The sequence below is a fragment of the Callithrix jacchus genome, chromosome 22 (assembly GCF_049354715.1).
Source record: "Callithrix jacchus isolate 240 chromosome 22, calJac240_pri, whole genome shotgun sequence".
NCBI lineage: Eukaryota > Metazoa > Chordata > Mammalia > Primates > Cebidae > Callithrix > Callithrix jacchus.
In genome coordinates, this window is record NC_133523.1 from 45,738,630 (window position 1) to 45,766,145 (window position 27,516).

The following is a 27,516-nucleotide window of genomic DNA, read 5'->3' on the forward strand; positions in this document are numbered from 1 at the left end:
TGCCAGCGAGAAGCTGAAACATGCAGACTTTAAGTGGAATTAATAGGGTTCAGTACTGATGGAGGTTTCAGGGAATCACTGGGGTTCTTGGAACATACTGCCCATGGATACGGGGATTCTACTATAATTTGTATCTAGAATTGAGCCCGGTGATCCACAGACAGGTGAGGGGACTGTGCTCTCCATGCTGTTTGGTCAGGATCAAGTCTGTGCTCTTAAGAGGAGCTCAGTCTAGCCCAACTCCGGACTGCCGCAGCATGTGTGTGTCGCTCACCAGGAGGGGAGAGAATTTTGAGGAAAGGAGTCAAACACTCACGTGTTGATCTTCCTGTAGGAGATCAACAGTGGGCAGCAAAGGACCATCTTTCCACAGGGTGAGGTCTTCCCTTTTTGTGTGGCTATGGCACAGGAAGGGGATGTGTTGATTTTAAGCCCTAAACAGCATTATTTTTGATATTTTGATATTATTCATTATGTTATAACTTAGTATATTCTGTAAATGGCTATACTGTTTTATCCTCCTTTCTGGTCTCTATTACATTTGTTTTTCGTTTTTTATTTCACTGGCTACAATTTCTAATAACATGGCAAAAAAGAAATGTGGACATACTTGTTTTATTCTCAATCTCTGTGGTGAACCATTCAGATTTGTTTTTTGTTGCTGTTGTTTTTGTTGAAACGGAATTTTGCTCTTGTTGCCCAGGCTGAAGTGCAATGGCGCGATCTCGGCTCACTGCAACCTCCACCTCCTGGATTCAGGCAATTTTCCTGCCTCAGGCTCCTGAGTAGCTGGGATTACAGGCACGCGCCACCATGCCCAGCTAACTTTTTGTATTTTTAGTGGAGACGGGGTTTCACCATGTTGGTCAGGCCGGTCTCAAACCCGCAACCTCGGGTGATCTGCCCGCCTTGGTCTCCAAAGTGCTTGGATTACAGGCGTGAGCCACCGTGCCCAACCCTTATTGTTTTCTTATAGTTTCAGATCATCCATTTATGTCAAATCCATTCTGATTTTATTTTTGTATGTGGTGAGAAATAGGGGTCTAGTATTATTTTTCTGTATATGGATATCCAGTTTTCCAACACCATTTATTGAAGAGACTCTCCTTTTTCCCAATCCATGTTCTCGGCACCGTTGTAAAAAAGCGGCTGGCTGTAAAGATGAGGGTTTATTTATTTGTTCTCTATTCTGATCTGTTGGTCTATGTTGCTGTTTTTTCCCACTAACAAGCTGTTTTGGATACCAGTGCTTTCTAGTATATTTTGAAGTCAGGTAGTGTAATACTCCTCAGGTTCGTTGATTTTACTCAAAATTGCTTTGGCTTTTTTGGATTCTCTGTAGTTCCCTATGGATTTTTATTTTCTATTCATTTTTATTTTTTGTTTTTAGACAAGGACTGTCTCTTGCCCAGGTTGGAGTGCAGTGGTGCAATCTCGGCTCACTGCAAGTTCTGCCTTCCAGGCTCAAGTGATTCACCTGCCTGAGCTTCTTGAGTAGTTAGGACCACAGGTGCGTGCCACCGCACCTGGCTAATTTTTGTATCTTTTGTATGGATGGGTTTTGCCGTGTTGCACAGGCTGGTTTCAAACTCCTGAGCTCAGGTGATCTGCCTATCTTGGCATCTCAAAGTGCTGGAATTACAGGTGTGAGCCACCGCAGCCAGCATTAGGATTCTTTTTCTCTATTTCTGTGAACAATGTCTTTTGCTATTTTGAAAGAGAATGTGTTGAATCTGTACATTGTGTTTGGTAACGTGATCCCAACATAACATTAATTTTCCCACCCATGGAGACGGGATGGATGTCTTTCCTTTGTTGTGTAACCTTTCCACTTCTTTCATTACTGTTTACAATTTTCTACGTAGAGACTTTTTGCTTACTTCATGAAATGTAATCCTTGGGGTTTTTTGTAGCTATGGTAAATGGGATTGCCCTTTTGATTTCTTTTTCAGTTTGTTTGCTGTTGGCATGTATGCTACTAATTTCTGTATGTTGATTTTGTACATTGCAACTTTACTGAATTTATCAGCTCTAAGAGATTTTCCCAGAGCTTTTGGGATGTTTATATGTAAAATCTTGCCACCTGTAATCAGGGATGATGTGACTTCCTCCTTTTAAATATGGGTGCACTTTACTTTTTTCCCTTGTCCAACGTTCAAAAGCATGTGGACTAAGATTTGTAAGAGTGAACATCCTTGTTCTTGTTTGTTTTTGTTTTTTTTTAGACAGAGTCTTGCTCAGTCACCCATGCTGGAGTGCAGTGGTGTGATCGGGGCTCACCGCAACCTTTGCCTTCCAGGTTCAAGCAATTCTCCTGCCTCCACCTCCCGAGTAGCTGGGACTACAGGTGCCCACCAGCACACCCAGCTAACTGTATTTTCATAAAGACAGGATTTTTCCATATTGGCCAGGCTGGTCTCAAACTCCTGACTTTGTGAACTGCCCGCCTCATTCTCCCAACGTGCTGGGATTACAGGCATGAGCCACGGCGCCTGGCCCAAAAAGAAACTCTTTATTTGTACAAGCGACCAGTGTGATAGGAGGGATGCAACAAAGAAGCCGATGAAAACCCAGCATGGGGCCACGTGCTGTGGCTCACGTTTGTAATCCCAACACTTTGGAAGGCTGAGGCAGGTGGATCACTACCTGAGGTTAGGAGTCCGAGACCAGCCTGGCCAACATGGTGAAACCCCATCTCTATTAAAAACAGAAGAAATAGCTGGATATCGTGGTATGCACCTGTAATCTCAGCTATTTGGGAGGCTGGGGCAAGAGAATCTCTTGAATCCAAGAGGTGGAGGCTGCAGTGAGCTGAGATTGTAACACTGCACTCCAGCCTGAGTGACAGACAGAGCAAGACTCCATCCCAAAAGCATTTTTTTTAAAAATTTTTTAAGAAGGGGTTTTACCACGTTGGTCAGACTGGTCTCAAACCCCTGACCTCAGGTAATCCACCCACCTCGGCCTCCCAAAGTGCTGAAATTACAGGCGTGAGCCACCACGTCCGGCCAAGAATTTTGTTTTTAAAGCCCAGCTTGGATTCAGCTTTCAGTCACATCTGCCTGCATCGCAGCTGTTGAAAGCCGAAGTGAATGTTTATGAATATGGTCAGTTTGAGAAATCTGTCAACAGTGGTTTCTCAATCTCACCAGCCCAGAGAGTTTCCTCTAGTTTCAATCCCATATTTAATCTGTTCTTCATTACTTACCCGAGAACAAAAGGCACATTAGGGACACATTACACCTTACAATTGTAATGAATTTGGAAAGGTCTTCAGTTGTGATTCATGCCTTTTGCTACCTTGGAGAATGCATGCAGGAGAGAAGCCTTCAAGTGTAATGTGTGTGGTAAAGCCTTTAGTATGCAGTCAATACTGAATAAACATCAGTTAATTCATTGTGGAGAGAAACCTTACAAATGTGTGTGCAGAAGGCTCTGGTAATCGTTCCTCCCTTACCATCAGGTAGCTCTATACTAGAGGAAAAAAATCTTAAAAATGCTGGGGCCAGGCGCGATGGCTCAAGCCTGTAATCCCAGCACTTTGGGAGGCCGAGGCGGGTGGATCACGAGGTCAAGAGATCGAGATCATCCTGGTCAACACGGTCAAACCCCGTCTCTACTAAAAAATACGAAAAATTGGCATTGTGGCGCGTGCCTGTAATCCCAGCTACTCAGGAGGCTGAGGCAGGAGAATTGCCTGAACCCAGGAGACGGGGGTTGCGGTGAGCCGAGATTGCGCCATTGCACTCCAGCCTGGGTAACAAGAGCGAAACTCCGTCTGAAAAAAACAAACAAACAAAAAAATTAGCTGCGCGTAGTGGCAGGCGCTTGTAATCCCAGTTACTCGGGAGGCTGAGGCAGATAATTACTAGAACTCCGAAGGCGGAAGTTGCAGTGAGCCAAGATCGTGCCATTGTACTCCAGCCTGGGTGACAAAGCAAGATTCCGTCTCAAAAACAACAACAAAAACCTGGAAAACAGACGGGATCAGAACGAGGCCGAAAAAAGCGAAGCTCCCTCACCCCTCCTCCTCCAGGTTCCCGGCATCCCCCGCAAGCCGGTTTCTGCAGACCCGGAAGTGAATCCTGCATATCCGGAAGTGAATCCCGCAGAGCGACCTCTCGCCTGCAGTTTCCTCAAAACGAGGAAGCGGGTCGCGTGTGGTGACGGTGTTGCAGCCTCGCGTGAGTTCCCCTTTGTCTAGATTAGATTCGCTTCCATCGCTACTGTACCCGGTGTTAGCGCGCGGCGCGGGGCGGGCGGCCCTGCGTACCTTAAAATCCTCTCGCCGTGCCCTCCACACTAGGTAAATATACACGTCGCCATGAAATTCAGAGGTTACAATCGCTCGGAGGCTGCTGGTCCTGTTCCTGGGCTCTCTGCCTTCGGGCCATGTAGACACTTTTTGTCCCATTTCTCCTCGGGTCCGCGTTAGGTAAAATCCCTCACCGCGGGGTGGATCACGCCTCGTGAGTCCTCCCAGCCTAGCCCTTCTCGTCCATCGGAGCTCAGCGCCGCGTCATCTGCCCCGCCCTGGTATTTTGCAACCCCCACCTCTCCTAATCCACCCCCACCCTTGTCCTCCTTGGGCTGGGCCCTTCTGTTCCCCAGGTTTTCTCTTCACAGTCACCGCGTTCCGTACCCTGTACTGAGGGACGTGACGAGGTCTTGCTTTTGACACTGTCTTTTCCGTTCCAAATTGCACCCGCTGGAAAATGTGCTCTTCCAGAGGAAAAACGGTTGTCTTTCCTCCTCTCAAATTCAATGTACTAGTAAACCCTGAACACAGGATACTTCGCCTCTGGTCACGGAATGTGTGGGGATTTCTCCGCAGTAACAAGCAGTTCATCAGACACCAACGAGGTGACCCGTAATCTGTCTCACTTCTGACAGCTCTACCTGGAGTAAGCGTGAGATCCCACAGGTTGAAGGCTCAGTTCCAGAAGGCTTTCCTACTTCACATGTCGGTTACAAGTCCCAGGTTGGAGCCCGAACTTCTAAGCCACTGGCTATGAATTGAAGATTCCCATGACCCTCCTCAGTCATTAATTTGCCAGAGCGGCTCACAGAGGTTTTACTGAGGTTTATTCGTTTGTTTTAAAGCGTATTACAAAGATTGTAGAGAAACAGCCAGATGGAATAGCAGCTCTAGAAAACTAATTGAATGCAGTGGGGGATTTGGGAACCATGGTGTTTATCTGGTCGGTCAGAAGTAGAGGTGACAAATACTACTTGTGTAAGCTTGTAAGGTGAAGGGTAGTCTTGTGGGACTGAAGCCTTCACCTGTGGGATCTGACACTGTCTCCTTATAGATAAGTCATTGAGTGTAAGCATTGAGTTAAGTTTTAGGATTCCCAGGTGGAAGTCTGCAGTGTAGGGAAAAACACACATTTTCTTGACCAGAAATAAAGTATTTTGTGTTGAGCATGAGAGCAATAAAACCAGTTTGGTTTTTTCCTTTCTCGGTGAAGGGAAGATAGTTGTAACAGGCTCACCCACCTGTCTCAAGGCCCCTACTGGGAAGGCTTTGTCCCTGCTCTTTGCTTCCATTTTCTTGATGTCATCTTTATCTGTTACCATTTTTCTCTGCTGCTGTGTCTGGATTCAGCGTTTTTTGAATGTGGAAGTGGCCCACGGCTTCGTCCTCTAACCGCTTTTCATCTCTGTCCACGTCTGCTGCCTTTATCATGTCAGCTCATGGCTTTAAACCCCAACTTTATGTTTCCGTCGCTTGGAGACCTCACCCCTAATTTCTAGAATTATGTGTCCAGTTATCTACTCAGCTCTCTGCTGGGACATCCAACAGACATCTCCATACTTACATGTCCGCTAGTGACTTTCTGAGTTCTCCCACGCATGCTCCCCCGCAGTCCTGCATATCTCAGGTAAGGGTGACCCCATACTCCTGGAAGCTTAGGTGAACTTATTGGCATATCTTAAAATCTAGGAGATGGTTCCTTGATTGAAAGTGTTTTAAGGAATAACGTAAAGGAAAGAATTACATGATTGCTTAAAATGGGTGAGGAACTAGAATTTCCCGTTCTTTTCAGGTCAGGGAGAAAAGTTTTTAAAGGCCTCCAGCCTTCTCTGATCTATGCCCCCAGGACCTCTCTGATCTCATTTCCTGCCAGTGTCCTCCTGGCTCCCTCTGCTGCAGCCACACAGGCCTATTTCCTTTTTTGGGAGCTGAGGTTGCTCCCGTGTCAGGGCCTTCACCTGGGCTATTTCTCCTAGAACTCTCTGGCCTCTCAGTTGCAGGTGACAAACACCCTTCCTTTTCTAGGTCTGGGTTCTGACATCAGCTTCTCAGTGGAGATTTCTGTGACACTCCCCCTGTCACACCCTCTTCCCCTCTGGTCCATATTACCTGCCCTGGATGTTTCTTTCTACTCCTTTGCTGTCCACTTTCTGGATCCCGGTGACAACAAGGACCCAAGGGGAGAGCAGAACCAGAAGGTGGGGGTTGTTCTGGGCTTGTCCTCTCTCAGTGGAGCTCAACCCTGGCTTCACATTAGAGTGCCGAGGCATTTTGCAAGTACATCTCTTATGCCTCCTTTCCAGAGGTTCCCAGGCACTAAGTTCAAGCGCAGTCTCACTAATATTTACAGTGTCCCACATGATTCTAATCTCTATTTGTCATTGAACATCAGGGTGCTGTGTCTCCATTTCTGAAGACTGAGATCAGTCTGTGATCCACAGAGAGGTGAGCAGGGCTGTGCTCTGCAAGAGCTTTGATCAGGGACAGGTCTGTGTCCCGAAGGGGAGCTCAGTCCAGCCCAGCTCCCCACTGCTACAGCATATGCGTGGTCTTCTCCAGGAGGGAGTGAGTTTTGAAGAACTCAAAAACTCATTTGTTCTGTCTGTAGAACTTTCTTTGCGTTGTCCCTGGTGCTGTGGGCAGTAGAGGGTCATCTTTCCACAGAGTGAGTTCTTTCCTCTGTGTGTGTGGTTATAGCACGGGGAGTGGGTGTGTTGATTTTGAACAATACACAGCATATTTTGAACATTCTGGATTAACTTCTTTTTTAAAAATTTTTCTTTCATTTTCAGGATTAGCTTGTAACGTCTCTTTCATCTCACCTAAGGAAGAAGCCTGGAAGAGGAGGAAGAGGAAAGGAGGAGTCAGGAATGACTCTGACTCAGGTACAGTGATATTCTCAGTGGACTGCTCTGTGTCTCCTTCCTTTTTGAAATGCCACATGTTGTGTTATGATATATATTGGTTTCTGTCCATGGTTCCCGGCTTGTAACCTCCATAGCCCTTGTTACAGTCATTTATTGTAATATTGGGTATGTTAGGCCTCAGGGGCAGGCCGTTGATCTCCTGCCTTCCTTTCACTCTGATGTTTTCCTGCTTTTCTGGTGTGGGTCTTCAGACCCTCCTCGAAGAGTTTCCCACCCTGTACCCACGTAGAAGGAATGTTGATGTCACAGGCTTCCATAAAAACCCAGCGGGGCTGTCCGGGCGAGGTGGCTCATGCCTATAATCCCAGCACTTTGGGAGGCTCACAAGGGTAGATCACAAGGTCAAGAGATCGAGACCATCCTGGTCAACAAGGTGAAACCCCGACTCTACTAAAAATACAAAAATTAGCTGGGCATGGTGGTGCGCGCCTGCAGTCCCAGCTACTCGGGAGGCTGAGGCAGGGGAATTGCTTGAAACCAGGAGGCGGAGGCTGCGGTGAGCGGAGATCGTGCCATTGCACTCCAGTCTGGGTAACAACAGCGACCCTCCGTCTCAAAAAAAAAAAAACAGCAGGGCAAGGTTCCATGAGTTTCTGGGTGGCATAGGTGCCTCTTCAATATGCTTTATAATAAACTGGGTAAAGGTAAGTAAGTGTTTCCCTGAGTTCTGTGAGCCACTCCAGCAAATTAATTGAACCCAAAGAGGGGGTCATGGGAATCCCAGTTTGAAGCTGGACAGTCAGAAGTTCTGAAGGCCTGGACTTGAGACTGGTGTGTGCGGAGGCAGTCTTGGAGACGGAGCCATCCACCTGTGCGATCTGACACTGTCTCCAGGTAGACAGTGTCGGAATTACATTGGAGGATACCCAGCTAGTGTCTGCTGCTTGGTGCGTGGGGAAAGAACTCACACACATTTAGTCACAGAAGTCTTCTGTGTCGATGATTGTCGTGGCGTGACAGTAGAGGAAACGCAAGATTTGAGGAGAATTTTTCCTTCTACTCATAGGGCATTGGAGATGTCAGTTCTCTTGAGTCTGAAGCGTCCTGCCTGTCACGTTTGCTCGCACTCACCCGTGTCTTCCCTCAGTCTAACTTACCTAGGAAAGTCTAAATTACCACTTTATTTTTGCAGGTGACTTTTGCAGATGTGAATTACTGTGCCTGGCCTCACTGTCCTATTTTTTAAGATATTTGTCATAATTTTCTTTTAAAATTTTTAGAGACAGAGTTTCACTATGTGTCCAGATGGCAGTGTGGTGGCTTATTCATAGCACACTATAGCCTTGAACTCTCTCCTCGGCCACTCAAATACCTGGTGATAAAGGCACACACCACCATGCCCAGCTGTCACAGCTATTTATGCAAATGTGCATGTCACCATGTGTATAAAAATAAAAATGTATATATAAATTGTACTTAGTTTGGCCGGGCGCTGTGGCTCAAGCCTGTAATCCCAGCACTTTGGGAGGCTGAGGTGGGTGGATCATGAGGTCAAGAGATCGAGACCATCCTGGTCAACATGGTGAAACCCTGTCTCTACTAAAAATACTAAAATTAGCTGGGCATGGTGGCGCCTGCCTGTAATTCAAGCCACTCAGGAGCCTGAGGCAGGAGAATTGCCTGAACACAGGAGGCGGAGGTTGCGGTGAGCCGAGATCGCGCCATTGCACTACAGCCTGGGTAATGAGCGAAACTCTGTCTCAAAATAAATAAATAAATAAATAAATTGTACTTAGTTTATAAACATGAATCTATATCAAGGTATAAAAAATGGTAGACCATAAAAATATATAGAAAGTTGAACTCCAATCTCTATTAAATACTCATATCGAAAAATATGAGTAAAAGTTTTTATAATATTGAGCTGGGGTCTCACTAGGTTGCCCAGGGTAGTTTCAAACTTCTGGGCTAAAGAGATCCTCCAACCTCAACCTCCGGAGAAGCTAGGATAATAAGCACATTCCACTACCCCAGCCTATAAATATGTTCATTTTATGTCGATTAAAATGTAGACATTTAGATATTATAAAAGCCCAGTGAAATTTGTTAATTTATTTCATTAATAAAATAGTGATACATCATTAGAAAGTTTATTATATTACATATTCATTTAACATATTAACAGCAAATAAAAATGCCTTAAGAAGTTACTGGATAATTAAAGATCAGGCCAAAAATAAATTGCTCTATCAAGCCAGGAACATGTCATGAAACATCATAATTATTAGTAAACATGGGATATACTTCTTAGAATTCAAAGGAAGGAAAAGGGGGCTTGTCTGTGCTGTAGCCAGTCATCACTGCACAGGGTGCCTGAACAGAGACCAGAAGCAGAGGGAAAAGGCAGACACACACACACACACACACACACACACACACACACGAGAGTGGTACGGGAAGGGAAGAGTGAGCTAAATCTACTAAAATTAATGGGTGGTCTAATTGTAACCAAGGAAAAGAATGTCATTTTAGCATATTACCTAAGAAGAATATACTAAAAACAAGTTTCCTTCTTCAGCAGCACTTTTTTTTTTTTTGTGTCGCCCAGGCTGGGGTGCAGTGTCATGATCTCAGCTCACCGCAACCTCTGCCTCCCTGCCTCAAGCCATCCTCCCACCTCAGTCTCCCAAGTAGCTGGGATTACAAGGGCGTGCCACCACACACGGCTAATTTATGTAATTTAGTAGAGACTGGGTTTCACCTTGCTGCCCAGGCTGGTCTTGAGCTTCTGACGTCAAGTGATCCACCTGCCTTGGCCTCCCAACGTGCCAGGAGTACAGGTGTGACTAAAACAAAATACAAAACTTAGCTGGGCATGGTGGCAGGCATCTGTAATCCCAGCCAACTCCAGAGGCCAAGGCACGAGAATTGCTTTCACCTGTAGGTTAAGTTTGCAGTGAGCCACGATCATGCCACTGCACTCCAGCCTGGGCAACAGAGCGAGAGTCCGTCTCAAAAACAACAACCACCACAACCAAAATATACCCTTTTACCCAACATAGCTGCTGCACAAGACTCCCTGCAGGCTTTATGGGAGGATCATGATGAGAAAATCTCCCTGAATGTAGCCAGGTCCAAAACGTGGAAGAGAAACAGATTTTTAAATTGTTTTTTAACTGCCTGCTGTCAGATATTTATGTTGATTTTATGTTTTAAAAGGATGGAATAAAACACCCTCTATCACTAATGTCTGTGTCTGAACATGCCATACTTTTCCCAGTCATTAAGATTTATGACTTAGAAATAGTGACTCACTTGTTTAGCTTCAAATGGAATCTAAATTCAGGTAGAAGAGATTTCTTCTTCCTGAACTCTTTGTTTTGAGATGGAGTCTGGCTCTGTGGCTTAGGCTGGCACGATCTTGGATCACTGCAACCTTCACCTCCCAGGTTCAAGCGATTCTCCTGCCTCAGCCTCCTGAGTAGCTGGGATTACAGGAATGTGCTACCACAGCCGGCTAATTTTTGTATTTTAGTAGAGACGGGGGTCACCATGTTGGCCAGGCCAGTCTCAAAGTCCTGGCCTCAAGTAATATACCTGCCTCAGCCTCCGAAAGTGCTGGGATTGCAGGTGTGAGCCATCATGCCCGGCCTTCCTGAACTCTTTTTCCAAAATTTACCAAGTGTTTGCACACATTTTTTTTGTTTTTTGAGATTGAGTTTCGCTCTTGTTACCCAGGCTGGAGTGCAATGGCATGACGTCGGCTCACCACAACCTCCGCCTCCTGGGTTCAGGCAATTCTCCTGTTCTCCTGACTCAGCCTCCTGAATAACTGGGAATACAGGCATGCGCTACCATTCCCAGCTAATTTTTTGCATTTTTAGTAGAGACGGGGTTTCACCATGTTGACCAAGATGGTCTCGAGCTCTTGACCTCATGATCCAACCGCCTCGGCCTCCCAAAGTGCTGGGATTACAGGCTTGAGCCACTGTGCCTGGCCTGAAATAAATTTTTTTTTTTATGGAGTTTCACTCTTGTTGCCCAGGCTGGAATGTAATGGCACAATCTCGGCTCACCGCAACCTCCACCTCCCAGGTTCAAGCAATTCTCCTGCCTCAGCCTCCCAAGTAGCTGGGATTACAGGCAAGTGACACCACACCCAGCTAATTTTGTGTTTTTAGTAGAGACAGGGTTTCCCCATGTTGGTCAAGCTGATCTCAAACTCCCGACCTCAGGTGATCTACCTGCCTTGGTCTCCCAAAGTGAAGGGATTACAGGCATGAGCCACCGTTCCCAGCCAAAATAATTTTTTAAAAAGAGAGAAGCCAGATCAGGCGCGGTGGCTCATGTCTGTAATCTCAGCAGTTTGGGAGGCTGAGCTGGGCAGATCACAAGGTCAAGAGATCGAGACCATCGTGGCCAATATGGTGAGACCCCATCTCTACTAAAAATACAAATATTAGCTGGGCACGGTGCCCTGTGACTATAGTCCCAGCTACTCAGGAGGCTGAGGCAGGAGGATTGCTTGAATGGCAGTGAGCCGAGATTACACCACTGCACTCTAACCCGGCGACACAGTGAAACTATGTCTGAAAAAAAAATGAGAGAGAAGCCTATAAAAATAGCAATAAAACAACAAAAATAATACAGGAAAACAATATAGTGTAACTATTTAGAAATTTACATTTCTTGAGTTAATGTAAGTCATCAAGAGATGATTTAAAATATATGGGAAGCAAGGGGCAATTTAAAGTATTTGAGAGGATGTAAAGGATGTGCATACGTTATATGCACATAAAATCGTGTGTCACTTAATAGGGATTTCTCCTGAGAAACGTGTTTTCAGTGTTATCTTTATAGACTGTACTTACATAAACTGAGATAATATAACCTATTACACGCGGAGCATACATGGTACAGCCTATTGCCAGAAACCTATACAGCATGTTATATAGTAAACACTGTGAGCAACGATAACACAATGGTAAATACTTGTAACTCAAAACATGTCTAAACATAGAAAAGGTAATTATATGGTATGAAAGGTTAAACAATGGTACATATGTATAAGGCGCTTTTCAATGAAGCTTGCAGGTGTACGATATAAATTGCTCTGGTGAGTCGGTGGGTGGTGAATGAACGTGAAGGCCTGAGTACACTACTGTAGGGCTGAGGCCCACAGGGTCGTGGGGTGAGCCTCATGCTGTGCTGAGGCACAGGATCCGAGAAATAAAGAGCCAGGACACAGAAGTACAAGGAAAACGCAGCTGGGCTCAGGGGACCACACCACCTATAAGAGGAGTCAGGCGAGGCCCTGAATGTCCAGAAGCATGAATATTTATTGTGTATAGGTTAGGGGGCAGGGCAGTGAGTGAAATCATCTTTAACGATAGTGATCGGATTGTGAGCAATAAAACATGGGGTCCACCCCATTAGGTCACTTAGGCCAGGAGAGGGACAGTTCACGGCAAGGGGCTTGTTCCCACGACGGCAAGGGCCGTGCGCAGTAAGAGATCCATTTCCATTAGGTCACCGAGGCTTGAAGGTGGGCTGTGCGCAGTGAAGAGGGTGCAGTGTGCAATACTTCTATCTATGGGAAACTACTTGTAAGAAGATTTATAGGTGGATGCTTTAAGTCACATAGCAGTGACAGAGCTGTCGAGGTTCCCGCCACCTTCTGGCAGCTTCCAATGGGTTCTATGGGAAGATGCTTTTCAAGCAGCACAGTAACAAGAGGTGATAATGTTCACAGTCACCAAGGTGGATTGCGGGTCTCAAGGCAGCCTTCCACAAGAAGTGGAGCAAGGTCCTACAACTCCTTCATCAGGAGGAGTGGCTCTCACCCCAAGCCTGCCATACAGCGGGTATCTTTACAATACTGAACGCTGCCGCGTGGGCCATAGATTCTTATCCTGGTATAACTGTTTTTCCCTTAAATCATGCTCTGCACTGCGTCTGCTCTAGGCATTCCTGTGATTATAAGCTGCTTATTCCTTAATTCATGCTCTGTACTGTGTCCTCTCTAGACATTCCTCTGATTATGATCTAGGATATAATTATAGGTATATATGTAGGGAAATATTCTTTAGGCACTCATACTATCAACTATTATATGATTATATATAGAGGATTATATGAAGGGATTCTTCAAGCCCTATTTCTATAAACTAATATATGACTATGTAAAGGATTATATAAAAGGAAATAGCTGAGTAGTAACACTCTAAATTGAGATATTCCTCAAGCTCTAACTGTGCCAGGGTTCTGCTTAGCTCTCATTCCTCGGTGCCTATATGGGGGGTTACCCACAACTACTATAGGCTTATAAACTCTCTATATTTAGTCTCCATTCACTTTATAGAAGATACTTTCTGCAATAATAAAGTAACCTTAGCTTACTAGAATCCTTTTTACTGTACAATTTTTTTTTTTTTTGAGACAGAGTTTTACTGTTGTTACTTAGACTGGAGTGCAATGGCGCGATCTCGGCTTACCGAAACCTCCGTTTCCTGGGTTCAGGCAATTCTCCTTCCTCAGCCTCCTGAGTAGCCTGGATTACAGGCATGCACCACGATACCCAGCCAATTTTGGTATTTTTAGTAGAGATGGGGTTTCACCTTGTTGACCAGGATGGTCTCGATACCTTGACCTCGTGATCCACCCGCCTCGGCCTCCCAAACTGCTGGGATTACAGGCTTGAGCCACCGCGCCTGGCCTAGATTTTTTAAAAAACAATTTAGGTCAGGCGCGGTGGCTCACACTTGCTATTCCAGCACTTTTGGGACGCTGATGGGGGTGGTTACGTGACCTCAGGAGTTTTGAGACAAGTGTGACCAACATGGTGAAACCCCATCTCAAAAAAAACCGTAAAAACAATTTAAAAATAGTTTCTAGCCCGTGCTGTGGCTTATGCCTGTAATCCTAACACTTTGGGAGGACAAGGCGTGTGGATCACGAGGTCAGGAGTTCGAGACCAGCCTTGCCAACATGGTGAAATCGCGTCTACTAAAAATACAAAATTAGCTCAGCATGGTGGGGGGTGCCTATAATCCCAGTTACTCAGGAGGCTGAGGCAGGAGAATTGCATGAACAGGGATTTAGGAGGCAGAGGTTGCAGTGAGCCAAGATCGAGCCACTACACTCCAGCCTAGGCTACAGAGCCAGACTCCATCTGCAAAAAAAAATAATTTCTGTTTGAAGGTAGTTGTGTCTGGTTTAGATCAAGGTCTGCATGCTTTCTGGTCTTTATCATTTATTGGAAACCTTTGGTACCTAATACTTAAGTTTGATTGTTTCAGTGTGTACTTGGTAAAGATGTCAGTGACCTTTGACCTTAACATCAAAGCGTAGTTTAGCTAGTTAGTCTGTTTTTCAGTTTTCTTTTCTTAGGTCATTCATTAAAATCTCCAGCTGTGAGCTTTTAAGTTCATGTTTCCCTCAAGGCCCTCTGGTTCATTCTGGAGATATGTTGGAAGATTCTTTGTTGTCGTAGGAGAAAAATGTTTGAAGACTCGGTCTCTGCCTGATCTGGGTTCCCAGGACCTCTTTGACCTCATCCCCTGCCTGTGTCCTCCTCGCTCCCTCTGCTCCAGCCACACAGGCCTCTTTCCTGTTCCTGGGGCCGAGGTTGCTCCTGCCTCAAGGCCCTCAGGTGGGCTGTGTCTCTGCTGGAACTCGCTGGTGCCACAGCTGCAGGGGCAGGCACACCTCCTTCCCCGGTGTCTGTGCTGATATCACCTCTCAGTGGGGACTTCTGTGACCTACCTCCCAATGAGCACTGCAGCCACACCCTCACCCCACCTCTGGTCCATATTGGCTGTTCTGCATGCTTCTTTTTGTATTCTTCACCTTCCACTGCCTCTGTACTGGTGATCCAAGGCCCCAGGGGGAGAGCAGAGCCTAATCGGGGCTGCGCTGGGTTCGCCTCCTCCTCCTGCGAGTGGATCTCAACTGTGGCTTCACAGTAGAGTGCCGGGGAATTTACACGATATCTTTTATGCTCCAGAGATTCTCCTTCACACACTCAGGGTAGGCCTGCGTTGTTTCTTTCTTTTCTGTTTGTTTTATTATTATTATTATTATTAATTTATTTTTTTGAAACGGAGTTTCGTTGTTGTTACCCAGACTGGAGTACAATGGCGCGATCTGAGCTCACCGCAACCTCCGCCTCCTGGGTTCAGGCAATTCTCCTGCCTCAGTCTCCCGAGTAGCTGGGACTACAGGCATGCGCCACCATGCCCAGCTAATTTTTTGTATTTTTTTTTTTACTAGAGACGGGGTTTGACCGTGTTGACCAGGATGGTCTCGATCTCTTGACCTCATGATCCACCCGCCTCAGCCTCCCAAAGTGCTGGGATTACAGGCATGAGCCACCGCACCGGCCCTATTATTGTTTTTTTTTTTTTGAGACAAAGTTGCACTCTTGTTGCCCGGCCTGGAGTGCAATGCTGCAATCTCGGCTCACTGCAGCCTCCACCTCTGGGATTCAAGTGATTCTTCTGCCTCAGCCTCCCAAATAGCTGGAATCACAGGCATGCACCACCATGCCCAGCTAATTTTGTCTTTTTAGTAGACATGGGGTTTCTCTATGTTGGTCAGCCTTGTCTGGAACTCCCGAGCTCAGGTGATCTGCCTTCCTTGGCCTCCCAACATGCTGGAATTACAGGCATGAGCCATCACGACCAACCTCAACTTTATTTGGTGTTTTTGACAATCAGAGATTGGTTTTTATCCGCAGTGCTGGTCTGCAGTTTTCTGAAAGTGGTAACAGGTACCCAGGTAACCACAGTATAGAGCTTATTTGGTGACTCTTCATCCTCATTACATTTTCTGGACAACCGCATGTGGACGTGGTGTGGGACAGTCCTTATTCCTTTGGCCGGGACAGCTTTGTTGAGCCTGGAGTCAGTGCACGCACCTGGACTTCCCATCTCCTTCATGGGAAATTTATGAATGTTGTTGAGCGCCCGAGGGGCACGCTTGAAGCCCACCCTGTGGATGCGCTTGTGAATGCTGATGGTGCAGTTTCGGGTCACCGCCTCACTGGGGGCAGAACAGGTTTTTCTTCTCCCCACACCTGTTTGTGGGAGCCATTCTGCCGGGTCCAAGTTGGAAAGCTTGCTGACTTTGAATAATGTTTAAGGTTTGCTCTGTGTCCATCATTGAGCAGCAAGGTGTTTTTTTGGTTGTTTTTTGTTTCTTGCTGGCGTGCAGCTGTGGGATCTTGGCTCACTGCAACCTCCTTTTCCTGGGATTAAGGAATTCTCCTGCCTGAGGCTCCAGAGTAGGTGGGATTAGAGACACCCACCGCCACGCACGGCCAAGTTTTGTATTTTTAGTAGAGATGGGGTTTTAGCATATTGGCCAGCCTGATCTCTTGGCCAGGTGTTCTCCTTCTCCTGACCTTGTGATCTGCCTGCCCCGGCTGCCCAAAGTTCTGGTATTACAGGCTGAGCCACCATGCCTGGACTTTTTTTTTTTAAAGATAGAGTCTCACTCTTGTCACCCAGGCTGGACTGTAGTGGTGCTATCTTAACTCATTGCAACCTTTATCCCCTGGGCTCAAGTGATCCTCCCACCTCAGCCTCATAATTAGCTGGGAACGCAGACACAGAGATGTGTACCAGCACGCCTGGCTAAGTGTTTGTATTTTTCATAGAGATGGCGTTTCACCATGTTGCCCAGGCTGGTCTCCAACTCCTTGCTCAAGCCATCCACCTCTTTTGGCCTTCCAGAGTCCTGGGATTAAAGTTCTGAGCCACCACACCCAGCCTCTGCCAGGGCTTTGGTAAGGGCTAGGTCTGTGCCCTGCAGGGGAGCTTATTCTATACCAGCTCCCCATTGATGCAGTGTGTCTGGGGGCTTCTCCGGGGGGAAGCGGGTTCTGAAGACAGGGATGAAAAAATCACTTAGTTTTCTTCTAGGAGTTTATCATCCATGGTGCAGTGGGCAGCAGAGGGAACCATATTTCCTCAGGGTGAGGTCTCCTTTGTATGTGTCATTGTGTTCCAGGGAGGGGGTTAATTCTAAGCAGTAAACCACATATTTTTAACATTCAGGATTGACTTCTAATGACTCTTGATACGTGAGGAAGAACCCCGGAAGAGGAAGAGGAAAGCAAAGGAGTCAGGGATGGCTCTTCCTCAGGTGAGATGATCTTCTCAGTGGATTGTTCGTCTCCTACCTTTCAGAAATGCTGGGCCTTGGAGTTGGGAATCTTCTCTGAGTCTGAAGTGTCCTGCCTGCCAGGTTTGCTGGCACTCAACGCATGCCTTCCCTCAGTCCTTCTCTTGTCAACTAGATTCCATCTCTGGTGACCCAGTGACAGGAGCGTGGGAAGAGGCTACACTGGTAATGGTCCTGGGAAGGGCTCACCCCAGACGTGGATGGAGACGGGGTGTGGGCCCGGTGGTGTCAGGGCTCCTGGGCAGCAGGGATTGTTCAGGGGCCACATCTGATGCACCGTCAGCTCTCTGTAGACCAGGGGTAGAGCAGCTGCCAGTAAAAGTCATGTATTAATGTGCACAAAGTACGTGGCAAATTCCAGAAAGGGAGTCCAATAAGGGGAAGTCTTTTCTGCCTGATTTTATGGTACGTTTTTAGGTAATTGAGTGAATTTCTGTGTTTCTGATGTTAATCATCTCATCTTAATGATTAGAATGGAGCATTAATACACAAACATGAATGATACAAGGTGTTTCATTTTCATTAGTTTAAGTATGAGAAACCAACCTAAATCATAGCAGGAGATTCATTAAAACATTCTTTTTTTTTTGAGACGGAGTTTCGCACGTTACCCAGGCTGGAGTGCAATGGTGCGATCTCGGCTCACTGCAAGCTCTGCCTCCTGGGTTCAGGCAATTCTCCTGCCTCAGCCTCCTGAATACCTTGAATTACAGGCGTGCACCACCATGCCCACCTAATTTTTTGTATTTTTAGTAGAGACAGTGTTTCACCTCGTTGACCAGGATGGTCTCGATGTCTTGACATATTCGTCCACCCGCCTTCGCCTCCCCAAGTGCTGGGATTATAGGCATGAGCCACTGCGCCCGGCCTCATTAACCTATTCTTAGTGCATTAAGCTCATGAACACTGTGGTGTTGCTGTGGAAAGGCTTTGAAACAGGCCTTTTCAGTAAAAATGGTTCTAATGTTCCTAAATATGGAAGCAGGACTTCATTTTTATCCTAAAGGGTGGAGCTATATTCTCATTCTACCTGTTATTAATATTATTCTTTTAGAGAAATCGTTGCTCTGTCATTCAGGCGGGAGTGCAGTGGTGTGATCTCGGCTCACTGCAACCTCTGCCTCCCTGGTTCATGTGATTCTCCCGCTTCAGTCTCCCAAATAGCTGCCATTATAGGCCCCTGCCACCACACCCAGCTAATTCTTCCGTGTTTTTAGTAGAGATGGGCTTTCACCACGTTGGTCACGCTGGACTCAAACTCCTGACCTCAGATGATGCACTTGACTTAGCCTCCCAGAGTGCTGGGATTACAGGTGTGGCCACTGTGCCCAGCCCCACCAATTATTACTCAATAAACATTTTTGTATTTAAACACCACGTGATGTATGTATTTGTTTTGTGGTAAAGCTCCAGGCAGAGCTGCAGCTGAGCCCCTTGGCCATAAAGCTCCTCCTTCCCCTGTCACGTCCTCCACCCTCCTTCCAGCCTCACCGGGGACCCACTACTATCAGTTCTGTGTCAGGTGTCAGGGGAAGTCTTATAATCGTGTATTTCTGCATCTGTATGAGACTTTTAGAAAAAATTCTGCACTGAGAAAAGAAATTTCTTTATATATTTATTTTTTAACTTTAGACTACGTGTGAAGGTTTGTCACATAGGTAGGCTCGTGTCATCGGGGCTTGTTTTACAGTTCATTTCATCACCTTACCTAATAGTTATTTTTTATTTACCTTTTCTTTTTTTTTTGGGGGGACGGGAGTCTCGCTTGTCACCCAGGCTAAAGTGCAGTGGCAGAATCTTGGCTGACTGCATCCTCCACCTCCCGGGTTCAAGCAAGTTTCTGCCTCAGGCTTTCAAGCACCTGGAATTGTAGGTGCCCGCCACACCGCCCGGCTAATATTTGTATTTTTATTAGAGATGGGGTTTTATGCTCTTGGCCAGGCTGGTCTGAAACTCCTGACCTCAAGATCTGCCGACTTTGACCTCCCAAAGTTCTGGAATTACAGGCATGACCAACTGCACCAGGCTGTTTACCTTTTTTTTTTTTTTTTTTTTTTTGAGACTGAGTTTTTTCTTTGTCACCGAGGCTGGAGTATAACGGCATAATCTTGACTCACTGCAACCTTCACCTCCTGGGTTCAAGGGATTCTCCTGCCTCAGCCTCCTGAGCAGCTGGGATTACAGGTATGTGACACCATACCCAACTAATTTTTGTGTTTTTAGTAGAGAAAGGGTTTCACCATGTTGGTCAGGCTGGTCTCAAACCTCTGACCTCGTGATCTGCCCACTTTGGCCTCCCAAAGTGCTAGGATTACAGACATGAGCCACTGTGACTGGCTAATTTTTGTATTTTTAGTAGGGACAGGGTTTCACCATGTTCAACACACTCGTCATATACTGCTGAGCTTAGATGATCCACCCACCGTGCCCTTCCAAAGTGCCGGGATTATAGCCATTGCCGTCACGCCCAATTGAATTTTAGTTTGCGATTTTTCACTGTGGACATTGTCATTTCTGAAAACATCATTCATGTTCTGTCTCATGTAGATACAAAATGTTACTTGGTGTGTCAGTAAAATTTTCAAACATTTCTTTAGTGAGAAGGCTGCGTTTTTTGATTCGTGTTTTTATTTTCATGGAACACATTTAATAGCTGCTGTGTGTATTTCTTGCGTTATCCACAAACACAAGAAATCCATAGCAAGAGGGCATCATGACCTTTTCAAAAAGTATAATGAACACAACTGGGAAGACATAATGTGGTGAAAAATTCCTTTCTCCCTTTTTCAGAATATTTCCTACAATTAAATCTATACTTCAGCCAGGCGCGTTAGCCCAAGCCTGTAATCCCAGCACTTTGGGAGGCCAAGGCAGGTGGATCATGAGGTCAAGAGATCCAGACCATCCTGGTCAACATGGTGAAACCCCATCTCTACAAAATACAAAAAATTAGCTGGGCATGGTAGCGCACTCCTGTAATCCCAGCTACTCAGGAGGCTGAGGCAGGAGAATTGCCTGAACCCAGGAGGCGGAGGTTGCGGTGAGCTGAGATTGCACTATTGCACTCCAGCCTGGGTAACAAGAGCGAATCTCCGTCTCAAAAAAAGAAAAAAAAAAAATCTGTGCTTTCACCTTTGTCCTCTTGTCATTCTCTGTAAAGATCAGAACTCCTCCCGTAACCATGTGGTTGAAATGTGTTTTCATTTCAGGGTCTATTGACATTCAGGGATGTGACCATAGAATTCTCTCAGGATGAGTGGAGATGCCTGCACCCTGCTCAGAAGACTTTATACAGGGACGTGATGCTGGAGAACTACAGGAACCTGGTCTCCCTGGGTGAGTCCAACTGTCCCCGGAAGTGGGGACGTGCCCTTGCGTATGTTTGTATTTTCTCTTGCTGCCTCCTGGGAGCCACATCCTGGCTTGCCTAAAATGAAAGCCGTATTGATTTCGAAATGAAAAGCTTCTGGATTTTAAGTGTCTGTTTTGTTTAGATGTTGTGCATTCTTCCTGATACCTCACGGGGGTTTCCAGAAGTAAAGTAGGCAAAAACCTGATGGCAGGCCAGGTGCAGTGACTCAGGCCTATGATCTCAGCACTGTGGGAAGCTGAAGCTTGTGGATGGCTTCAGGTCAGGAGTTCAAGACCAGCCTGGCCAACATGGAGAAACCCCGTCTCTACCAAAAATGCAAAAATTTGCCAGTCATGATTGTGCCCTCAAGTAATTCTAGATACCAGAAAGGCTGAGGAAGTAGAATCCCTTGAACCTGGGAGGCAAAGGTTGCAGTGAGACGAGATCATGCCACTGCACTCCACTACAAGCTACAGAGCAAGACTCTGTCTCAAGAAAACAAAAGGAAAACCTTCTGGCAGACTTGAAAGATATCCAGTTCCCTGTTTGTTACCCTGTGCTTTTTACTCAGTAGTTCCTAGAAAGAAGCGTGATTTCCACATATTACAAGGCTCTCTAAGCATTCCGAAGGAGGCAGGCAGTGGAGCAGTGTGAAATGTTTTCCTCGATCCACCTGGAATGTCTTCTTTCCAACTGGGGCACTAGAAAGGCTCCAGCACATCACATTTCTTTCTCTTTGCAAGCAGGAGCCTCTGTCTGACCTGTTGTCTCCATGATGAAGCCAGGGAAAGAGCCCTGGACTGTGGAGAGTCAAGTAAAAATAGCAGAAAAATCTAGATGGGTGGGAATGTACTACAGCTGTAATCACAAGTGGGAGCTACGATGGGCAGAGTAGAAACTGCACCTTCAAATAGTGTGTGGGGATGTGTGGCCAAAAAAAACGATGAGCTTATGTCCTTTGCAGGGACCTGGATAAAGCTGGAGACCATCATTTTCAGCAAAATGGCAGAAGAACAGAAAATCAAACACTGCATGTTCTCATTCATAATTGAGTGTTGGACAGTGAGAACACATGGACACAGGGAGGGAAACATCACACACTAGGGGAGGGATGGCAGGGGTGGGGACTACGGGAGGGAGAGCATTAGGAGAAATACCTAATGCAGATAACGGGATGATGGATGCAGCAAAGCACCATGGCACGTGGATACCTTTGTAACTAACCTGCTTGTTCTGCACGTGTACCCCAGAACTTAAAGTATAATAATAATAAATAAATACAGTAAATACATAAAGAAGTAAATAGTGAGTGAGGAAACTCTGCAAGCGGGAGAATTCTGTGGAAAAAGGAAAGCTTAAATTCTGAGATCTCTGAATGGACACCTTTCTTTGTCCCCACTTGTCCTTGGTTTGCTATTTATTTATTTTTGAGATGACGTCTTGCTCTTTTGCCTAGGCTGGAGTGCCGTGGCACATAGTTCACTGCAACCTCTGCCGCCTGGGTTCAACATGATTCTCCTGCCCAAGCCTTTCAGGTAGCTGGGACTTCAGGTGTGCACCACCAGCACACCTGGCTAATTTTTGTGTTTTTAGCAGAGACAACGTTTCACTGTGTTGGCCAGGCTGGTCTCAAACTCCTGACCTCAGGTGATCCACCCCCCTCAGCCTTCCACAGTGCTGGGATTGTAGGTGTGAAACACTGCGCCCGGCCCCTCTGCCCTTCAGATGTGCAGTAGTTTGATCTTTGGGCATTCTGGCGGTGCTGCAGCTCAGAGACAAAGGCAGAGTCTTTATCCTGTTGGCAACACCCTGTCATCTGGCTTCTGTGGCCTCTTTGGTTTCTTGCCTCTGTGGCTCAGGGAGAGCTGTCAAAGGGTTTGTTCTCTCTGCGGTCTCCTCTGTACTTGATTCCATGTGATGCTCCGTTCTCTGTCCCTGTAGCTCAGAACTGAGGCCTCCGTACACCTGCCCCTTGACCTATTCAGGTTCCATCCCATTTTCTGTACTCGCAACACCTAATCAGGAGATGGGAAATACGGGCTGTTCCTTTTTTGCATCTGTGGCCTGTAACAATGCCCAGAGCTTTCTCTGCTTGTTTAAATTGTCTACTTGTTTATTTGGGGGAAAAAAAATGCCACATACGGCGGCTCACACCTGCCATCCCTGCACTTTGAGAGGCTGAGGAAGGCGGATCACTTTAGGTCAGGAGTTTGAGACCAGCCTGGCAACATGGTGAAGCACCATCCCGACTGAAAATGCAAAAAGTAGCTGGGTGTGATGGTGTGTGCCTTTAATTCCAGCTACTTGGGAGACTGAGGCAGGAGAATCTTTTGAACCTGAGAGCCAGAGGTTGCAGTGAGCTAAAATTTCACCCCTGCACTCCAGCCTGAGTGACAGAGCAAGACTCTGTCCTCCCACACACAGGAAAAAAAAAAATCAGAAATGCTTTTCCTACTCTCACATGCCACCTTGCACTGAACGCCTCAATTCTGATGACGAGAAGTGGATTTCTTCCCAATTACATCCAAATCTTTGAACGGACACAAACTGAATTTCTTGTAGTTTTATTTAGTTCTGACACTGTCTACCCGGAGTTAGAGTCAGATCTCACAGGTGAAGGGTTGAGTTCCCAGGCCAGCAAGGGCGGCCCCGGACCTCACAGAGCAGTTGCAAGTGTAGATTGTCACATGTTCCTCTGACCAACCAGCTGTAAGTTGGGTTCCCTCAACCCCTTTCTTGGGTTTGCTTTGCTAGGGTGGCTCACAAAACTCAGTGAAACACCTTCTTAGGTTCATGATAAAGAATGTTTCACAGGACACAGAGGGACAGCCGGATGAGAAGATTCACAGAGGGAGGCACTAAATTGTAAATGAATAGTCATTCTCTGATATAACAGTTCCATACATTATTGATATAAAAAAAGAACACAAAGACTATCATAAAAAATAGGAAAATGAGCCATACTCAGTGGCTCATGCTTGTAATCCCAGCATATTGGGAGGCCAGGTGAATCATGAGGTCAGGGGTTCGAGACCAGCCTGGCCAGCGGCGTGAAACCCTGTCTCTTCTAAAAATACAAAAATTGGCTGGGCATGATGCCACACACCTGTAGTCCCAGCTACTCTGGAGGCTGAGGTGGGAGAATCACTTGAACCTGGGAGGTGAAGGTTGCAGTGAGCCAACATCACGTCACTGCACTCCAGCCTGGTGACAGAGGAAAACTCCGTCTCAAAAAAAAAATAGAAAAATGATTATGAAATCAGTAAAATCCAAGATCATGTGTAATATATAAAAATGTACTGGATGAACATAGAAGTAGCTTAAACAAATATCAGTGCACATAAAACCAGAGGCGTCTTTGCCGTGAGCTGTGCTCCACACAAGGACCATGGGAAGATTACGGGTGTGCCATGCTCCAGGCTCCTGCGTGTGTTCGGCATTTGGAATCTCTCGTATCCCCCACAGTTTAGCGATTTGCATGGAGGCTTCACCACGTAGTCATGATTGGTATTAACTCAGTCTCCAGCCCCATTTCCCTTCCTGGAGGATGGTGGATGGCAGTGACTGTTCCATGCTTCTAAGCCTGGCCTGGTCTTGCTGGTGATCAGCCCCATCCAGGAGACCTCAGAGGTTTCCTCATAAGGACAAATGGCCCTCCCATCACCCGGGACATCTCACGGTCTTCGGAGCTCTGTGTCAGGAACCGGGGAAGAGACCAATATATGCATCTCTTCTCATGTCACAGGGTTCCTCAGCCATTCTCCGGTTATGCTTCACCCACACTAGTAGTGTGTGTCACAGAGGAGTGGGTAGATTTTTCTGAGATGGTTACTCAGCTGAGTGGGAAAGACAGTCAACAGAAAGGCCGTATGTTGCATCCTGAGGTCCTCTTGGAAGTACAGCTCACAGGGAAGACGCCTCTGGTTTGAAGTTCACTGTTACGTGTTTAAGCCACTGCTACTTTCATCTTATACATTTCTACATATTACACACGATTCTGGATTTTATCGATTTATAATCAGTTTCTTTTTTGTGTGTGTGTGACGGAGTCTCTTTCAGTCACTCAGACTGGCGTGCAGTGGTGCAATCTCAGCTCACTGTAGCCACTGCCCACTGGGTTCAAGTGATTCTCCTGCCTCAGCCTCCTGAGTAAGTGCGATTACAGGTGTGTACCAGCACGCCCAGCTAATTTTTGTATTTTTAGTAGAGATGGGAGTTTTAATCTGGTGGCCAGGCTAGTCTCAAAAACTACTGTCCTGAAGTGATCTACAAGCTTAAGCCTCCCACAGTTCCGGGAATACAGCGTGAGCCACGTGCCCGGCCTCCCACAGTGCCAGGATTACAGCGTGAGCCACGTGCCCGGCCTCTCACAGTGCCGGGATTACAGCGTGAACCACGCGCCCGGCCTCCTTCTCCACTTTTATTGGTCAGGTCTCTTGTTTTTTCTGTTACTGAAAGTCTTATGTTGAAATCATCTAGTATTACGGTGGAGTGATTCATTTGATTCTGTAAACATTGGCTTTAAATATGGAGCTCTGATATTCATGCATATGTATCTCTAGTTCTTGTATATTAATGGTGAATTGACCCTATTATCATGATATAATGTCCTTTCTTGTCTCCAATAAAATAGTTTTGAGTTAAAACGTATTTTAGTATTGCCAGCTCTCCTCTCTCTGGGTGACAGTTGCTTGGGATATTATGTTTTATCTTTTGTGTTATTTTCTATTAAAAAAGTTTTGAGATACAGTGTCTTGCTCTGTCACCCAGGGTGGAGTACAGTGGTGTCATCATGGCTTACTGCAACTTTGAATTCCAGTGATTGTCCCGCCTCAGCCTCCCTGGGTAGCTGGTACAGGTGCATGCCACCATGGCGGGCCAATGTTTTAGGTTGTTTTTTTTTTTTTCGTAGATACAGTGTCTTGCTGTGTTGTTGCACTTGGTCTTGAGATCCTCCTCAGCCTCCTGCATACCTGAGATGACAGGCCTCAACCCTCATATTATCTGTTGGTTTTTATTTTTTAAATTGTAGAATATGTGTGTCCTTAGGGCTAATACGAGTCTTCTGTGGACAACACGTAGTTGGCTCCTGTTGATTCAGCCAGTCTTTTTCTTCTGAGTGCAGAGTTAAGTATTTACATTTGAAGTATTACTGATGGAGAAGACCTTACCGTTGCCTTTCTGTTACCTGTTATCTGTCATTCTTGTAGGTTCTTTTTGTTCTTCCTCGTATGCTGCTTTTTGTGTTTCATTGCTTTTTTGTGTAGACATGCTTCGACTCCCTTCTCATTTATGTTTTTTTAAGTTTTATTTATTTATCTTTGAGATGGAGTCTCGCTCTGTCACTCAGGCTAAGTGCAGTGGCGCAGTCATGGCTAACCATAGCCTCTGCCTGCCAGGCTCCAATGGTTCTTATGCCCCAGCTTCCTGAGTAGGTGAAACTACAGGCGCCCACCACCACCCCCAGCTAATTTTTGTGTTTTTAGTAGAGTTGAGGTTATACCATGTTGGTGAGGCTGGACTCGAACTCCTGATCTCAAGTGACCCATCTTCCTCAGATTCCCAAAGTGCTGGGATTACAGGCATGAGCCTCTGTGCCCAGCCATTGTTATGATTTAAAATCGTTTGTCTTTTAGGTTTTAGTAAACACGTAAGTGGTTTAAGCATGATTATAACGTGAATATAACAATCACGTTAGTGTGCATTCCTTTCAGTATGAAGAACTGAAGTGTGTTGGCTAGATATTTGGGGAAAGTTGTAGTATAATAATGAGACTTAAAATTTCCATAACCTGGCCTGGTGGAGTTGCTCATGCCTATAATCTCAGCACTTTGCGAGGCTGAGGCGGGCCGATCACCTGAGGTCAGGAGTTCAGAACTAGCCTGGCTAACATGATGAAACTCTGTCTCTACTAAAAATACAAAAATTAGCTGGGTGTGGTCATGGGTACCTATAATTCCAGGTAGTCCAGAGATTGAGGCAGGGAGGCAGAAGTTTCAGTGAGCCAGCATCGCGCCATTGCAGTGCTATGATTGTTTGACAATACAGAATTTCCATTAGATTTTGGTTATCTTTACATGAGCTCATTGTGGGTTATTTATCCATATAGTATGTGTGGTTCTTTAGTATTCATTTGTACACAGTAAATATGCTGCAAATATTAAGAATATATATTTTCCGGGCGCAGTGGCTCACGCCTGTAATCCCAGCACTTTGGGTGGCCGAAGTGGGTGGATTACAAGGTCAAGAGATCAAAGACGATCCTGGTCAACATAGTGAAACCCGGTTTCTACTAAGAAAAATACAAAGCCGGGCGCGATGTGTCACGCCTGTAATCCCAGCACTTTGGGAGGCCGAGATAGGTGGATCATGAGGGCAACAGATGGAGGCCATCCTGGTCAACATCGTGAAACCCCGTCTCTACTAAATACAAAAATTAGCTGGGCATGGTCGTGCGTGCCTGTAATCCCAGCTTCTCAGGAGGCTGAGGTAGGAGAATTGTTTGATCCCAGAAGGCGGCGGTTGCGGTGAGCCAAGATCGTGCCATTGCACTCCAGTCTGGGTAACAACAGCAAAACTCCATCTTAAAAAAAAAAAATTAGCTGGGCATGGTGCCATGTGCCTGTAATCCCAGCTACTCAGGAGGCTGAGGCAGGAGAATTGCCTGAACCCAGGAGGCGGAGGTTGCGGTGAGCCAAGATTGCACCATTGCACTCCAGCTTGGGTAACAAGAGTGAAACTCCGTCTCAAAAAATATATATGTATGTATATATTTTTCTCGTCATTTATATGCCAGTATATATATGCATATATATACATATATAATTTTTTTTTTCTTTTGACACGGAGTTTTG

The 27,516-nt window shown here is 46.1% G+C and overlaps 1 protein-coding gene across 12 annotated transcripts in view; it reads left to right on the plus strand.

Annotated features, from left to right (window-relative positions):
* The first annotated feature begins 4,145 nt into the window (after window positions 1–4,145).
* The window catches only part of LOC108590179 (uncharacterized), a 28,410-nt gene continuing 5,039 nt past the window's right edge, over window positions 4,146–27,516 (plus strand). Inside the window, exons 1-6 of one of the 12 annotated variants that reach the window (XM_078361168.1) lie at window positions 4,146–4,306; window positions 7,051–7,143; window positions 17,184–17,271; window positions 19,397–19,494; window positions 20,520–20,646; window positions 21,627–25,552. In XM_078361168.1, the coding sequence (XP_078217294.1) occupies window positions 25,525–25,552 (28 nt within the window). In that variant the 5' untranslated portion in view covers window positions 4,146–4,306; window positions 7,051–7,143; window positions 17,184–17,271; ... (1 more) ...; window positions 20,520–20,646; window positions 21,627–25,524. Of the gene's footprint in view, window positions 4,307–7,050; window positions 7,144–16,783; window positions 16,913–17,183; window positions 17,272–17,315; window positions 17,476–19,371; window positions 19,495–20,519; window positions 20,647–21,626; window positions 25,553–27,516 lie in introns of all 12 variants that reach the window. The other 11 variants (XM_078361163.1, XM_054249268.2, XM_054249267.2 and 8 more) reach the window with 11 other exon arrangements.